At 43.6% G+C, this 18,020-nt stretch overlaps 1 protein-coding gene across 1 annotated transcript in view; it reads right to left on the reverse strand.

Annotated features, from left to right (window-relative positions):
• Positions 1-18,020, reverse strand: part of CDC14A (cell division cycle 14A) — a 120,383-nt gene that overhangs the window by 57,789 nt on the left and 44,574 nt on the right. Inside the window, exon 5 of the mRNA XM_069737406.1 lies at positions 15,056-15,135. Within this exon, the coding sequence (XP_069593507.1) occupies positions 15,056-15,135 (80 nt within the window). The remainder of the gene's footprint in view (positions 1-15,055; positions 15,136-18,020) is intronic.

The following is an 18,020-nucleotide window of genomic DNA, read 5'->3' on the forward strand; positions in this document are numbered from 1 at the left end:
TGTGCTGGATGAAAGATGAAGGACTTCACCTAGAGACGTCACTGGTGAGTCAGTGTTACCTATACACTGACACTATACACTGTATACTATATACAGAGGTCCTGTGTACAATGTCACCAGTGATCACTGTATTACCTATACATTATACACAGAGCTCCTGTGTGTAATGTCACCGGTGATCACTGTATTACCTGTACACAGACACTGCTTACTAATTACAGATCTCCTGTGCATAATGGCACTGATGGTGATAGTATTGTGGGTTTTTTTTTTTTTTTTTATTACTGATCAGTATTGTAGTATTCAGTCATTGGTGGTAATATGCGGTCTGGTCATGGTGTAGCGGTATTTGTTCCTTGTATTTTATATTATTCGATCACTGTGGTGGTAATATGTCATCTGGTCATAGTGCTGTGGTATTTGTTCCTTGTATGTAGTATTATAGGTCATTTTAAAAATTGAAAAATAAATAAAAATATACCTAAATTGTATTGCATATTTTAACAAATATTTAGTAGGTTACAGTAGAGTAGGGCCCGGCCAAAAGTGTCTACCTTGTTGTGGTGGCGGCTTAAAAAATCTTTTGGCCAAAACAAAAGCTGCCGGCTATATGTGTGATCTGGTGATGGGAACTGTTAATGTGTGATAGGTGAGAAGTGGAGATTTTCCAAGAGAGAGCAGTGGGACTGTGGACAGTTCGTGGGGTGGAGCCTGGAGGCGGGGCTGGGGTGGAGCCTGGGCGGAGTTTCAAGGGGGCCCCGAAAATTTTGCCAGTATGGGGCCCCGAAATTTCTAGTGGCAGCCCTGCATACAGATTTCTGTTCTGATTACAATCTGTTTATGTAAGAAAAGCACATTTTTGTACGTATTGATATGAATGTTTTTCTGGTACCCATTGTCTTTTCATGCCATATAGTGCCACCAGCCATCTTTATCTCTGGGTTAATTTGTCACTGTACTGCCGTCATCCCTTACTTCTCTGCCTAATCTTTTAAATGTGTTCTGCAATGTGTTTTGATTACTTAATAAAATTAACTTTTTATGTAGCTTTGACTCAGGTTTCTCCTTATAAACTTAATTATTTGAGTCGTCACTACAGTATTTGTTGGGTTCCAAAAGCATATATACGGTATATGCATTACGGATAATCATGTATGATTGTAGAATTCATATTATATTATTTATACACTAGTGTGAGTGAATCCTAATACACGGCTATCCGCTGAGCACTATGTCGGGGCTTCTATCAGAATCCATGCAGAACTTTATTATTATTTTTTTACTATAGCACCATTTATTCCATGGCGCTTTACATGTGAGGAGGGGTATACATAATAAAGGAAGTACAATAATCATGAACAATAAGAGTCACGACTGGGCCAGGAGGAGAGAGGACACTGCCTGCGAGGGCTCACAATCTACAAGGGATGGGTAAGGATACACTAGGAGAAGGTAGAGCTGGTCGTGCAGCGGTGTGGTGGAGCGATGGTTAATGCTGGTTGTAGGAATTAGGCCACGTTCACATGTTCAGCATTTGCTCAGTTTTTTACCTCAGTATTCGTAAGCTAAAACCAGGAGAGGAACAATCGGAAGAAAAGTATAATAGAAACACGTCACCACTTCTGTATTTATCACCTACTCCTGGTTTTGGCTTACAAATACTGAGGTAAAATACTGACCAAATACTGATCGTGTGAATGTGGCCTTAATCTGACTTGGATGGAGTTACTGTGTACACTATGACCTCCGTCCTGGCAATATTCCTCTTTTTCGGATTTTCACAAACACATGGCCACCCACGTTTTTCTGTATGTCGGAAAAAAGACAAAAAAACAGGTTCAGGGATTACAAAAAGAACTCCGATGCAGTGCTCGAGGAGAGTGCTTGATAGGTGTGACCGTGGCCTGACTTGCCAGAGGAATCCCCAAACAACTGTATTGTGATGGGAACCCCGACATAGCCATGCACTTCAGTGGAGAGTGCTCGGCGTACAGCACCGCATTAGGCTACTTTCACACATCCCTCTTTCGCCGTCAGGCGCAATCCAGAGATTTTTGAAAAAAAAAACAGATCAGGCGATTGATGCCGCCCCATCCATCTTTTTCTCATAGACTTGTACTAGCGCCGGATGGCCTTACGTTTCGTCCGTTTTTCGCCGGATCCGGCAAAAATTGTGGATCCGGCAGACAGACAAAACGGACAAAGGAAGGTTTTTTTGTTTCCAGCTCCTATAATGAAAGCTTATGGCACCGGAATCCGTCAATGACGGATTCCATTTTTTTTTAAATGGCACATGCCCAGAATTTGTATTTTACATTCTGGGGTGTTTCTCTCTCTCTCTCTCTCGCAGAAAAACTGATCTGGCGCTTTAAGTTTTCACTAATTTCGCCGGATAAAGAGATCCGTCCCGCCGCTGGATTATGCCTGACGGCGAAAGATGCATGTGCCAAATTAGCCTTAGTGTGAACCAGCTTTAAAAGTTCATGTAGTCACTCATGCGGGAAATTAGAGCTAATTGTGGTGCCTTCTCTACCACTGAGAAATGTGATCACACACAGCGAGAGGGGTAACGTCACCATTATAAATTAGGGACCTGAGTAGGACAAAGGAGAACATTTCCTCTAGTATCACTAGACACATTCAACTGTACATCACAGTGAAATAGAAATGGCTTATATAGCAATTCCTCTAATCACTTGCCAATGACTATCTACTATATAATTGTCTAAGGCCGGCGTCACACTCGGCGTAAGACAATACGGTCCGTATATTACGGCCGTAATACGCAGAAAAGTTCCCAAAATAGTGGTCCGTAGCTCCTCCGTAGGCAGGGTGTGTCAGTGTATTTTGCGCATGGCATCCTCCGTATGTAATCCGTATGGCATCCGTACTGCGTGTCTTTCTCGCAGGCTTGCAAAACCAACATACGGATATACAAGGGATCCATGTGTAAAAAAACCCATAAAAACACATATACTGTATATATATACTAGATTGTGGCCCGATTCTAACGCATCGGGTATTCTAGAATATGCATGTCCCCGTAGTATATGGACAATGATGATTCCAGAATTCGCGGCAGACTGTGCCCGTCGCTGATTGGTCGAGGCAACCTTTATGACATCATCGTCGCCATGGCAACCATTATGACATCTACGTCGATACTGTGCCCGTCGCTGAATCAGAAACGTGGGATTTCTACGTCCTTTATGACATCATCGTCGCTGTGCCCGTTGCTGATTTGGTTGAGGCCAATCCTGGCCTCGACCAATCAGAGACGCGGGATGTCTAAGTCCTTTATGACATCATCGTCGCTGTGCCCGTTGCTGATTGATTGGTCGAGGCCGCCAGGCCTCGACCAATCAGAGACGCGGGATTTCTACGTCGATGCTGTGCCGGTCTCTGATTGGTCGAGGCCTTGCGGCCTCGACCAATCAGAGACGTGGGATTTCCAGGACAGACAGACAGATGGAAAAACCCTTAGACAATTATATATATAGATATAATCAGAAGACACATATATGTATATATATATATATATATATTAATATTTCATCCAGCGCGAGATAGCTTTAAAGCCGGTAATTCAATTTCCGGCTTTTGCTCTCTCCTTCCAAAACCCGACATGATATGTGACATGGTTTACATACAGTAAACCATGTCATATCCCCATTTTTTTGCATATTCCACACTACTAATGTTAGTAGTGTGTATATGCAAAATTTGGCCGTTCTATTAAATTAAAGGGTTAAATGGCGGAAAAAATTGGCGTGGGCTCCCGCGCAATTTTCTCCGCCAGAGTAGTAAAGCCAGTGACTGAGGGCAGATATTAATAGCCTGGAGAGGGTCCATGGTTATTGCCCCCCCCCCCCCCCCCCCCCCCCGGCTAAAAACATCTGCCCCCAGCCACCCCAGAAAAGGCACATCTGGAAGATGCGCCTATTCTGGCACTTGGCCACTCTCTTCCCATTCCCGTGTAGCGGTGGGATATGGGGTAATGAAGGGTTAATGCCACCTTGCTATTGTAAGGTGACATTAAGCCAAATTAATAATGGAGAGGCGTCAATTATGACACCTATCCATTATTAATCCAATAGTAGTAAAGGGTTAAAAAACAAACAAAACACATTATTAAAAAGTATTTTAATGAAATAAACACAAAAGGTTGTTGTAATATTTTATTCTACGCTCAATCCATCTGAAGACCCTCGCTCTGTAACAAATAAAAAATAATAAACCAACAATATACATACCTTCCGCAGATCTGTAACGTCCCACGATGTAAATCCATCTTAACAGGTTAAAATATTTTACAGCCAGGAGCTCTGCTAATGCAGCGGTGCTCGTGGCTGCAAAACCCCGGGGAATGAAGGTAAAGTAGGTCAATGACCTATATTTACCTTCATTCGCAGTGAGGCGCCCTCTGCTGGTTGTCCTCATATGAACTCGAGCCTGGGAGCTTTCTAGGAAAGTTCCCACGCTCGAGGGACAACCTCGTACACATTTATTCTACCTATTCTATTGTAAGCTGTCAGTGTGATTTTACTGTACACCGCACTGAATTACCGGCTTTTCTCTCTAACACCGCTGCGTATTTCTCGCAAGTCACACTGCTGGTCCGTGTGTAATCCGTATTTTTCTGGCTTCCATAGACTTTCATTGGCGATTTTTTTGCGCAATACGGTGACAAAGGCAGCATGCTGCGATTTTCTACGGCCGTAGAAAGCGTATAATACAGATCAGTAAAATACGGTAGATAGGAGCAGGGGCATAGAGAATAATTGGGCCGTGTGTAATGCGTGTTTTACGGACGTATTTTATGCGCTCATATGTCCGTAAAACTCACTAGTGTGACGCCAGCCTAAGGGTCACTTCCGTTTTTCTGACTTTCTGTCTGTCACGGATATTCATTGGTCGCGTCCTCTGTCTGTCATGGAAATCCAAGTCGCTGATTGGTCGTGGCAAAACAGCCACGACCAATCAGCGACGGGCAGAGTCCGGCGGCAAAATGGCCGCTCCTTACTCCCCGCAGTCAGTGCCCGCTCCGTACTCCCCTCCAGCGCTCACACAGGGTTAATGGCAGCGCTAATGGACCGCGTTATGCCGTGCTGTAACTCACTCTGTTAACGCTGCTATTAAACCTGTGTGACCAACTTTTTACTATTCATGCTGCCTATACAGCCTCAATAGTAAAAAGATCTAATGTTAAAAATAATAAAAATAATCGTTGTATACTCACCGTCCGTCGGCCCCTCGGATCCAGAACACGCCTTTCTCGCTCCTCGCGACTCTCCGGTGACTGCTCCATGCATTGCGATCTCGCGAGATGACGACGTAGCGGTCTCGCGAGACCGCTACGTCATCATCTTGCGAGAACGCAATGCACTCTTCAGACCGGAGCGCGCGAGGAGCGTCGGTAACCGCTTCGATCCAGGGGCCAACGGAAGGTGATTATATAACTATTTTTTTTTTTTTTTTAACAGGGATAGATACCCACATTGCTATATACTACATGGGCTGTGCAATATATTACATGGGCTGTGGCAATATACTACGTGGGCTGTGGCAATATACTACGTGGGCTGTGGCAATATACTACGTGGGCTGTGGCAATATACTACGTGGGCTGTGGCAATATACTACGTGGGCTGTGGCAATATACTACGTGGGCTGTGGCAATATACTACGTGGGCTGTGGCAATATACTACGTGGGCTGTGCCAATATACTACATGGGCTGGGGAATATACTACGTGGGCTGGGCAATATACTACGTGGCTGTGATATACACTACGTGGGCTGTGTTATATACTGCGTGTGTGGGTTGTTATATACTACGTGGCTGTGTTATATGCTATGTCGGCTGTTATACACTCCGTGGGCTGAGCTATATGCTACGTGGCTGTGCTATATACTACGTGGCCGGCCGCAAATAATCAGCGACAGGCGCAGTCCGTCCGCGAATTGGCACGGGATTTGAACCACGCTTCACTAATTGGTCGCGGCCGGCCGAATCCTGTGTACTCAATGTATTCTAAAATCTTCATAAATAAACTACATACATATTCTAGAATACCCGATGCGTTAGAATCGGGCTACCATCTAGTGTTCCTTATATTCAGCTGAAGGTTCAAGTGCTGTGGTGAAACTACACATCCCAGCATGCCCTGACACTGTACCTGAATGCTGGGAGTTGTAGTAAAATCCACTGTCTAATTGCAGGAGTTACATGCCTGATTTGAAGTGCTGTTGTACGAGGGTCATTTCATATAAGTGTTCCCAAAGCTCCACATTTTCATTAATAAGGCTCAGCACACACATAAGATAGTTGCTGGATGAAATCTCGCTTGGCCGACAGCTATCCCTAAGGCCACGTTCACACGTTCAGTATTTGGGGAGTTTTTTTACCTCAGTATTTGTAGCCAAAACCAGGAGTGGGTGATAAATACAGAAGTGGTGCATATGTTTCTATTATACTTTTCCTCTAAATGTCCCACTCCTGGTTTTGGCTACAAATACTGAGGTAAAAAACTGACCAAATATTGAACTTGTGAACATGGCCTAAAACCCCCTATACAGATATAGATTCTGTATGACATCTGTTTTTCACACACACACACAGACTTGAATAGCGAGTCATCTTATTTATGGAGGGAACTAGTGCATGGTGGAAAAAAAATGGTTCATCTGCATGTCCCCATTGAACAATATTGGTCCCAGTGATGTCCGTTTTTTTATTTTCCCCCCACAGATAGCACTTGCAAATATAGTCATGTGAATAAGCCCTAAGGGTATGTGCACACGTTGCGGATTTCCTGCGGATCCCCAGCGTTTTTTACCGTGCAGAAACACTGCAGATCCGCAAGTGATTTACAGCACAATGTAAATCAATGGGAAAAAAAATGCTGTGCTAATGGTGCGGAAAATTCCGTGCGGAATTGCTGCGCATTAAAAGAAGTAGCATTTCACTTCTTTTTTGAGGATCTGCAGTCTTTTTGTTCCCATTCCATTATAGAAATCCAAAGGGATAAAAAAAAATGCAAAAAAAATCTGCACAAAATCCGCCGTAAATCCGCACAAAAAACACATCAAATCCGCACCTACGTTTTCTGCCAAGAGATGCAGAATCCGTACAAAAAATTCCACAGGCAATTCCCCAACGTGGGCACATAGCCTTAGTGGTAAATTTACAGCTATAATTTTTTGCATGTTTTTCAAAAACATTGGAAAAAAAAAAAATTTGAATTTGAAAAATCTGCAAAATCCAAACTTTGAATGTTTATACTCTTAAAGTAGACAGCCATAGGACACAAAAAAAGATAATAAACAGCATTTTCCCATGTCTACTTTATGCAGACATATGGGAGCCAGTTAAAACTGCTGTCAGGAAGTTTGTTAACCCTTCCAGAACTTCACAGGAATTAGTGCAAAGTGGAATGAATGGAATAATTTTTTTTTTGTTCAGTAAAATGTTGCTAACATATAAACAGGCCACGATAGCTGGCAGACCCTACGGTCATTACTTGGCCTAACTCCCAAGACTACATGATCACTGGTGCTGATCCGGGTAAACAGGGAGCTCCCTCCCACTGGTATCTTATCTAGATGCCATTGTCACTATTGGGGTACAGCAATGATCGATGCTAACACTGACCATGGCCAATGCACCAGGTAGTCAGCTATAGTATACGGACAACATCCGCTGCATCTTCACCCATCTGCGGGCACCATTCTCTTATTCCTTAGGTCAGTAAAAAGGCTTACCAGTGGTCACTAATGGGTCAGTGGTGTAATAAGACATAATTATATACATATGTACATAGACATATATAACTGTATTAAATTTGATACGAGAAGGAAATATGTGTAACAACAAGAGAGGACAAGTAGTCCATGTAGTAAATGTGGGGTCATCCAGCAGCTAATTCTTGGTATGGGATCCCCCTGAGGTATGAGCGACACGTGGAAGATATTCTACAAGTAAAGCTTCAAGCAACGGTTAGCTGTAGCATCTGCCTGTCCAAGCAAATGTCTAATTCTGAAACTCTAAAGGCTTTTTTACTTTTTTGTAGCACGACCTCCCCAAACTGGTTAGAAAGCTATTTTACATTCTAAAGGATACATCCTACAATGCCCCCGAATAACTGCATACAAAGCAGGGAATACAATTTGATATTGTAGTGCTAATTTAATTTTGCCTTTTCAATCAGGACACCATATAAATGTGATAAGACTGCAGCCAAAGATAGCCAAATCTGATGTAATCAGCCATTTGCAATATCTTTGAGACAAGCCAATTGCAGAACCAGGTAGCCCACTTTTTTCTTAAAGGGAACCTGTCACCCCCAAAATCGAAGGCGAGCTAAGCCCACCGGCATCAGGGGCTTATCTACAGCATTCTGTAATGCTGTAGATAAGCCCCCGATGTAATCTGAAAGATGAGAAAGAGGTTAGATTATACTCACCTGGGCGGGTGGTCCGATCCGATGGGCGTCACAGTCCAGTCCGGGGCCTCCCATCTTCTTACGGTGACGTCCTCTTCTTGTCTTCAGGCTGCAGCTCCGGCGCAGGCGTACTGTCTGTCCTGTTGAGGGCAGAGCAAAGTACTGCAGTGCGCAGGTGCTGGGCCTCTCTGACCTTTCCCGGCACCTGTGCACTGCAGTACTTTGCTCTGCCGTCAACAGGGCAGATAAAGTACACCGGAGCGTTAAGACAAGAAGAGGACGTCATCGTAAGAAGATGGGAGGCCCCGGACTGGACTGTGACGCCTATCGGATCGGACCGCAGCAGGACCGCCCCTGGGTGAGTATAATCTAACCTCTTTTTCTCATCTTTCAGGATACATCGGGGGCTTATCTATGGCATTACAGAATGCTGTAGATAAGAGCCTAAAGCTGGTGGGCTTAGCTCATGTTCAATTTTGAGGGTGACAGGTTCCCTTTAATAAGAAGCACAAAGTTATAAAAGTTTAACATAAAATGTGAGTAATGTGAGATAACAGGTATTTTTCTAAACTTCCTATTCATGATCGTATTGAGGAATAATGCAGCTACTTGCTGCAAAAATGTCAGAACTTTCTAGTCAAAAAAAAGGCAGCTTCCAGGGAATACGTAGACAAGAATCAATATAGGTTTCTGACCATATAACACAATCTAAATTTGTGCTCTTTAAAAAATTAGAAACTACTGGTTGAATAAAGTTAAAGGCGCCATACAAGTTTTGGGTTAAAAGTCCACAGTGATGATTCACTGGTATTGCCGATGACGGTTGACGACCGTTCATCCAATTTACATACGTGACATCATATGCTGAACTGTCTCATCCGGTGTGTGTGGGTGTGGGTGTGGGTGTGTGTGTGTGTGTGTGTGTGTGTGTGTGTGTGTGTGTGTGTGTGTGTGTGTGTGTGTGTGTGTGTGTATATATCACACACACAGTACAGAGCAAAAGTTTGGACACACCTCATTTAAAGATTTTTCTGTATTTTCATCACTATGAAAATTGTACATTCACACTGAAGGCATCAAAACTATGAATTAACACATGTGGAATTATATACTTAACAAAAAAGTGTGAAACAACTGAAAATATGTCTTATATTCTAGGTTCTTCAAAGTTGCCACCTTTTGCTTTGATGACTGCTTTGCACACTCTTGGCATTCTCTTGATGAGCTTCAAGAGGTAGTCACCGGAAATGGTTTTCACTTCACAGGTGTGCCCTGTCAGGTTTAATAAGTGGGATTTCTTGCCTTATAAATGGGGTTGGGACCATCAGTTGTGTTGAGCAGAAGTCTGGTGGATACACAGCTTATAGTCCTACTGAATAGACTGTTCGAATTTATATTATGGCAAGAAAAAAGCAGCTAAGTAAAGAAAAACGAGTGGCCATCATTACTTTAAGAAATGAAGGTCAGTCAGTCCGAAAAATTGGGAAAACTTTGAAAGTGTCCCCAAGTGCAGTTGCAAAAACCATCAAGCGCTACAAAGAAACTGGCTCACATGAGGACCTCCCCAGGAAAGGAAGACCAAGAGTCACCTCTGCTTCTGAGGATAAGTTTATCCGTGTCACCAGCCTCAGAAATCGCAGGTTAACAGCAGTTCAGATAAGAGACCAGGTCAATGCCACACAGAGTTCTAGCAGCAGACACATCTCTACAACAACTGTAAAGAGGAGACTTTGTGCAGCAGGCCTTCATGGTAAAATAGCTGCTAGGAAACCACTGCTAAGGACAGGCAACAAGCAGAAGAGACTTGTTTAGGCTAAAGAACACAAGGAATGGACATTAGACCAGTGGAAATCTGCTTTGGTCTGATGAGTCCAAATTTGAGATCTTTGGTTCCAACCACCGTGTCTTTGTGCGACACAGAAAAGGTGAACGGATGGACTCTACATGCCTGGTTCCCACCGTGACACATGGAGGAGGAGGTATGATAGAGCAAAAAAGGGGAGAAGCCAGCGCAGCCTAAGGTTAAGACGCAATACATAAAGTGCAAATGCACATATTAATTTCTAACTGTATTTTCAAAATGAGACATTTAGCAAACAATTGATCAATTCTTTGAGCCACCCCGCCTCTTCACGGCAATCTCATATTGGGGCAGTCCTACACTACGTTTTTTATATTCGCTGTGCCATAAAGGCCACCTAAATGAACTAAAAGCAAGACCACATTAAAAGCATGCTGTACCTGGAGCATTACTGAGTCACCCCCATGGTGCCAGAGTAGGCAAGCGAGGATAAAGGTTGACCAGGTCCAGACAGACATTTCGGATCCAACCTCCACAATGCCTATCCAGTACCACAGATGAAGAGTGAGACAGGCTGAGGCACAGGTGCATAATTAAACAAAGCCTGAGGCAGGGCAGGGCTGCTATGTGTGTGTACAGCAGCCTATCAATCACTGAGACACAGAAAGAATGGCGCACATAACCAGGCTGTGTGTCTCATTGATTGATAGGCTGCTGTTCACACACAGCAGCCCTGCCCTGCCTCAGGCTTTGTTTAATTATGCACCTGTGCCTCAGCCTGTTTCACTCTTCATCTGTGGCTCTGGATGGGCAGTGTGGAGGTTGGATCCGAAATGTCTGTCTGGACCTGGTCAACCTTTATCCTCGCTTGCCTACTCTGGCGCCATGGGGGTGACTCAGTATATGCTCCAGGTACAGCATGTTTTTAATGTGGTCTTGCATTTAGTTCATTTAGGAGGCCTTTATGGCACAGCGAATATAAAAAACGTAGTGTAGGACTGCCCCAATAGGAGATTGCCGTGAAGAGGCGGGGTGGCTCAAAGAATTGATCAATTGTTTGCTAAATGTCTCATTTTGAAAATACAGTTAGAAATTAATATGTGCATTTGCACTTTATGTATTGCGTCTTAACCTTAGGCTGCGCTGGCTTCTCCCCTTTTTTTGCTCTGAGGAGGTATGATGGTGTGGGGGTGCTTTGCTGCTGACACTGTTGGGAATTTATTCAAAATTGAAGGCATACTGACCCAGCATGGCTACCACAGAATCTTGCAGCGGCATGCTATTCCATCCGGTTTGCGTTTAGTTTGACCATCATTTATGTTTCAACAGGACAATGACACCAAACACACCTCCAGGCTGTGTAAGTTCTATTTGACCAAGAAGGAGAGTGATGGGGTGCTACGCCAGATGACCTGGCCTCCACAGTCACCCGACCTGAACCCAATCGAGATGGTTTGGGGTGAGCTGGAGCGCAGACTGAAGGCAAAAGGGCCAACAAGTGCTAAGCATCTCTGGGAACTCCTTCAAGATTGTTGGAAGACCATTTCCGGTGACTACCTCTTGAAGCTCATCAAGAGAATGCAAAGAGTGTGCAAAGCAGTCATCAAAGCAAAAGGTGGCAACTTTGAAGAACCTAGAATATAAGACATATTTTCAGTTGTTTCACACTTTTTTGCTAAGTATATAATTCCCCGTGTTAATTCATAGTTTTGATGCCTTCAGTGTGAATTTACAATTTTCATAGTGATGAAAATACAAAAAAAATCTTTAAATGAGAAGGTGTGTCCAAACTTTTGGTCTGTACAGTATATACACACAGTTAGGCTTACAAATATTTGAGCAGTGACAAGTTTTGGCATTTTAGCTGCTTACCAAAACATGTTCAAGATACAGTTGTATAATCAATATGGGCTTAAAGTGCAAACTCTCAGCTTTCATTTGATGGTATTAACATCCTAATTGGAATAAGGGTTTAGGAATTACAGATTTTTAATGTGTAGCTGCCTCAACGGGTCAAAAACAAAAGTATTGGTGAGCTTGGGAACTCAAAAAGACCTGGATGTCCACAGAAGACAACATGTAAAGAACCATCTCCAGGAACTTACTATAAAGAGAACTTCATAAGAGCAAATAGAGAGATTTCAAATCAAGGTGCAAATCATTAACCCCTTCACAACATGTGACGTACATGTACGGGGCATGTTGTATCCCTCCCTTTGATATGGGCTCTGGCGCTGACCCCACATCTTTCCAGGGTCATGTCACCTGTTTTGAACAGCTGACATGTGCCTCTAACAGCCACGGATAGAATCACAATCCACCCACGGCTGTTAATCTGTTAAATGCTGCTGTCAATCTCTGACAGTGGCATTTAGTATGATCACTTTGGATTCTTTTTCATCACTTAAATAAAAAATAACCTACACATGTCACTGCACATGCGCCGGCAGCGCCATGTTACTGGAGAAAAAAACAAATTCCTCCTCCAAGATGGCGCCGCCTGCGCAGTAGCAGCAATCAGTGTCTAGCTGTGATCCAATAGCTGCTACAGCACAGGCACGGGCAGCTATACGTGGGTAGATGGGAACATGAGGCCATCTATCCCGATGGTGGGCTGTGTGCGAACCTGCTCCTCTGGCACGTTTTATTGATAATGTTTTATTCATCTGGTCAGGACGCCCTCACTTATTAGCTGAATTTTTAATTGAAATTAATAAAAATATATATTTTTTCATTTTACTTCATTCACTAGCACTGAAACCATTATTTTTTTTTAGATCTGAACATACAGGTTCATCTAACGAGATTAGAATATCATCAAAAATTTAATTTTTCAGTTCTTCAATAAAAAAAGTGAAACTCATATATTATATAAATTCATTACAAACAGAGTGGTCTATTTCAAGTGTTTATTTCTGTTATTGTTGATGAGTATGGCTTACAGCCAATGAAAACCCAAAAGTTATTATCTCAGTAAATTAGAATACTTCATAACACCAGCTTGAAAAATGATTTTAAAATCCGAAATGTTGGCCTACTGATATGTATGTTCAGTAAATGCACTCAATACTTGGTCGGGGCTCCTTTTGCATCAATTACTGCATCAGTGCGGCGTGTTAAGGAGGTGATCAGCTTGTGGCACTGCTGAGGGGTTATGGAAGCCCAGGTTGCTTTGATAGCAGCCTTCACCTCGTCTGCAAATTTCTACATTCCTGTTTTTTCCAGTCAAGATGGGGTGCAGAGTGTACATTAATGAGAAAAAAATGAACTATTTTGAAGTTACCAAGTGGCTGCAATGAAACAAAGTGAAAAATTTAAAGGGGTCTGAATATTTTTCGTACCCACTGTACGTGACTATCAGGACCATCCCTAATGAAGGAAACCATGTATTTCCAAAACGAGTAGGAATTGGTCCTGACCACGCTTCTTACTTCATCGAGTCACGTGTACCTCACGGGACCACCTATGTCACGCAGGTCCTGTCTGCCTCTCAGACGCCGATACCTCGCTGGACTGTACCGTGGTGCACAGGTGCTCGCGCACCAACGGAGAAGAGCCACACGGAGCATCTTTCACCAGCTGGGACATCGCTCCATTATATACATTTACCAGCTCCTACCTTGAACAAGTGTGGACATCCACCGGAGGTTCTCTACTCCTTGCCAATATAGGATCCAACTACAACCTCACCAACTGGGAAAAGGTAATAACTTTACAAATATTCATTTGTCCATTGATTCCCTATTTGCCTACTCACGATCTACACTTATACTATGACTGATGGGCATCAACCCTTTGGATTAACATCCACGTATTAAGCAAGAATACCAGCAGAATTCAGTGAGATCACACATTACGATATACTATTGACTGAAACTAATATTATCCTTGATTATTGGAGTAATCTTTGGGTAACATATTCACAATATCTTATTGACATATCTTATACCATACAACCATCTGATTATCACACTCCTCTGCTAGGAAGGTACTCATAGCGCAAATCACTGTTATCTCTTACTAGAATTTTTTCTGACATCTTTGGGGTGTTGTCCTTTTTTGCAGCCGATACCTTCCCCATTACACTTGCTCCTCCAACTATCCATTGTACTACAAAAATATGTCCAATTACTTTTGAGCCTCTGAAATGAGGGTGTTGCAGAAAAATGGCTGCAATTCCTAAACATGTCACCAGACATTTTAGTTCAGCCCCTTTAATTAAACCTGAAAGTCTCCACTTTAATTGCATCTCAAATGATTCATTTTAAATGCAAAATAGTGGCCTGCAGAGCTGAAATCACGACGATTCGGTCACTGTCCAAATATTTCTGGACCTAACTGTATACACATGGGGATATTAAAAGGTAGAAATGATCTGAGCTGCTACAACTTACCAAACGTCAGATGGCCGTATAACATGGACGACATCGCAGTGCATGGACTGGCCGTCGCCTCACCTGAGCCAGCAGTACCGCAGCTGCATAGATAGATATACATGTGGTCATGCTCCGGTCAGGAAAGCTGAGGGATAGTCCGAGTATTGTGAGGTCGTCCATTTCAGTCAGTGTGTGCAGCTCAAAGCCACCCCAAAACGCTCATTGTCTTCGTATGACTAAAAATGGGGGAGATTAAAGGCACTCATAGAAACACAATCTTTGCTGCCCTTGGCAATCAATCACAGCACAGCTTTCATTTCTTTTCACCCTCTTGAAAAATAAGCTGCACTCTTGATCTGACTGGTTGTAATGGGACACAGTTTCCAGACAGTTCTGATAAATTTTCCCCAACATAGTTCCTGTTTAGCTTCTTACCTGAAAGGGAGATAATGGGGGCTGGATCCGCTCAGCAGTGCTCGGTATGCCTCCTCTGGCGTCTTCTTCAAGTAGATCACCTAGTTTAAAGAACAAAGAAATATACACCATTATCAATACAAAGACCATAACTACAAGAATACTAAAGTCATAATACTGACCCGCCAGCACAATGCGCTACTACATGCCGGAGCTAAGTAGCCGGCAGGAGAACGGCAATGACGGAGATTAGACTTGGATTAAACATTGATCCAGGGTAGGGTCACAAGAACCTTTTCGCCACATCTGAGAAAAACGGTCCGATTATTCCGATCACACTTCGATCACAGGTGGCATCAGTTTTTCTCAGACATGGAGAGACACCTTCTCCATTCTGTCAGTCCAGATTTTTTTCATGGACCCATAGACTTGCGTTGGTGATTTTGATACGACACTCAAACCAAAATAGAACATGTCTCATATTTTTTTCGGAAACCACTCGGCATGAGGAAAAGATCGCTAGCCCCATAACATGTCATAGGTACGAGTGTTATCAGTCAAAACCACAGATAGCAGTTGTAAGAGAAAATCGGTCATGTCCACAAGTCCTTACAGTGTACAGAAATTCAGGCCACACTCAGCATTCAGGCGGGCGGAAACGTTCTACTTTTCTTTTGACGTCTTGTATTATTCATCAAAATTCTTCAACTGACACTTTCTTGAATTTTGTATAAAAGCAAAAATGCTCTTTATTTTTTTTTTTTTCCTTTTCGCAACTTTTTAGAGCAAAAATTTGCACGTTCTACAAAACGGTTACAAAATTTGCACACAAATTTTAAGTGTTCATAAAACCCCTGAATGGAAAATTGGAGTACATTTTATGCAAAAAATGTACAACTTATTAAAAGGCTTAAAAGGTCATAATTCATGAAGATCAAAATTATTCAAAACCTCAACCCTCATTGACAGCAGCGAACATAGAAAAAAACAGATGTACAGAAATAAAATAATGACAATTATAATATCCCCCCCACATAGAGCAAAAACACATCATACTCACCTCCGGTGGTAGCGCCATTCCATCTCAGCGGCTTGTGTGATGTTACTATGTCAGCCCATCAGTGGCTGTTAATGGGTCACTCCACTCTCAGTTACTTCTGACAAAACGGATGTCTGGAAGTGAGAGCTACAGATGGTCGACCACCTCTACATGTCAGGTGAAGAAGGCGAGAAGGAGGCGGCCATTAGAGGACACTGACTGGCTGCAGGGCTCACCTGACATAACATTAGAGATCTGGCTAAAAACGCCAAAAAGTAGACTGAAAAAAGTGCAAATGCATCAATGAATTGTGTCCATAGGGTCTTATTGTAGGACTCAATTGTAGCTACCATAGGCCCCCATACACTATAGGCCCCAATAACGTCCGCTCAATTGAATGATTTCAGTGGGAATTGGCAAATATCTAATGTGTATGGGGGACTCTCAATCAAAAGGATTGGGAGCATTGAATTGCCTGATTGTTTAGTTTTCCCAGAAGATAAGCTGCCACCACTGCAGTCTGGCACCTGCACCCATAGTGAGCATATGCATGCTCGCCAGAGCCAAACGGTCCCCCATACAGAGCACATGCATGCTCGCCAGAGCCAAACGGTCCCCCATACAGAGCACATGCATGCTCGCCAGAGCCAAACGGTCCCCCATACAGAGCACATGCATGCTCACCAGAGCCAAACGATCCCCCATACAGAGCACATGCATGCTCGTCACAGCCAAACGGTCCCCCATACAAAGCACATGCATGCTCGCCAGAGCCAAACGATCCCCCATACAGAGCACATGCATGCTCGTCACAGCCAAACGGTCCCCCATACAAAGCACATGCATGCTCGCCAGAGCCAAACGATCCCCCATACAGAGCACATGCATGCTCGTCACAGCCAAACGGTCCCCCATACAAAGCACATGCATGCTCGCCAGAGCCAAACGGTCCCCCATACAGAGCACATGCATGCTCGCCAGAGCCAAACGGTCCCCCATACAGAGCACATGCATGCTCACCAGAGCCAAACGATCCCCCATACAGAGCACATGCATGCTCGTCACAGCCAAACGGTCCCCCATACAAAGCACATGCATGCTCGCCAGAGCCAAACGGTCCCCCATACAGAGCACATGCATGCTCGCCAGAGCCAAACGGTCCCCCATACAGAGCACATGCATGCTCGCCAGAGCCAAACAGTCCCCCATACAGAGCACATGCATGCTCGCCAGAGCCAAACAGTCCCCCATACAGAGCACATGCATGCTCGCCAGAGCCAAACGGTCCCCCATACAGAGCACATGCATGCTCGCCAGAGCCAAACAGTCCCCCATACAGAGCACATGCATGCTCGCCAGAGCCAAACGGTCCCCCCATACAGAGCACATGCATGATCGCCAGAGCCAAACGGTCCCTTATACAGAGCACATGCATGCTCGCCAGAGCCAAACGGTCCCCCATACAGAGCACATGCATGATCGCCAGAGCCAAACGGTCCCCCATACAGAGCATATGCATGATCGCCAGAGCCAAACAGTCCCCCATACAGAGCACATGCATGCTTGCCAGAGCCAAACAGGCAAGATTATGAGCAAGCAGGGAAAGATAGTTGTCACCAAAACAAGCCACGATGAGTTTTTGGTTAGTTTTTTATGCTGTTTATTTTCTAAAGAAAAGATGAAAGTAACCTATTTTACTTAATAGGTGCAGAAATGGTGCAGAAAACGTGGAACATCAAAAACTCACCTAAAGCTCATTGTGGGAACTTGGCTCACGGAGGTGTACAGGCACCACACACACACACACAATATAAAAGCAGGCCAAGATCTCAGATTTTGACCATAGTGAATGATCATTGGCTGCTTTGTTGAAACAACCTATTGTCACTATTGATCAATGTCTGATCACGATCGATTGAGTATTTTGTATTTTTTTGGACTATGATA

Source organism: Ranitomeya imitator, chromosome 8 (genome assembly GCF_032444005.1).
Source record: "Ranitomeya imitator isolate aRanImi1 chromosome 8, aRanImi1.pri, whole genome shotgun sequence".
Lineage (NCBI taxonomy): Eukaryota > Metazoa > Chordata > Amphibia > Anura > Dendrobatidae > Ranitomeya > Ranitomeya imitator.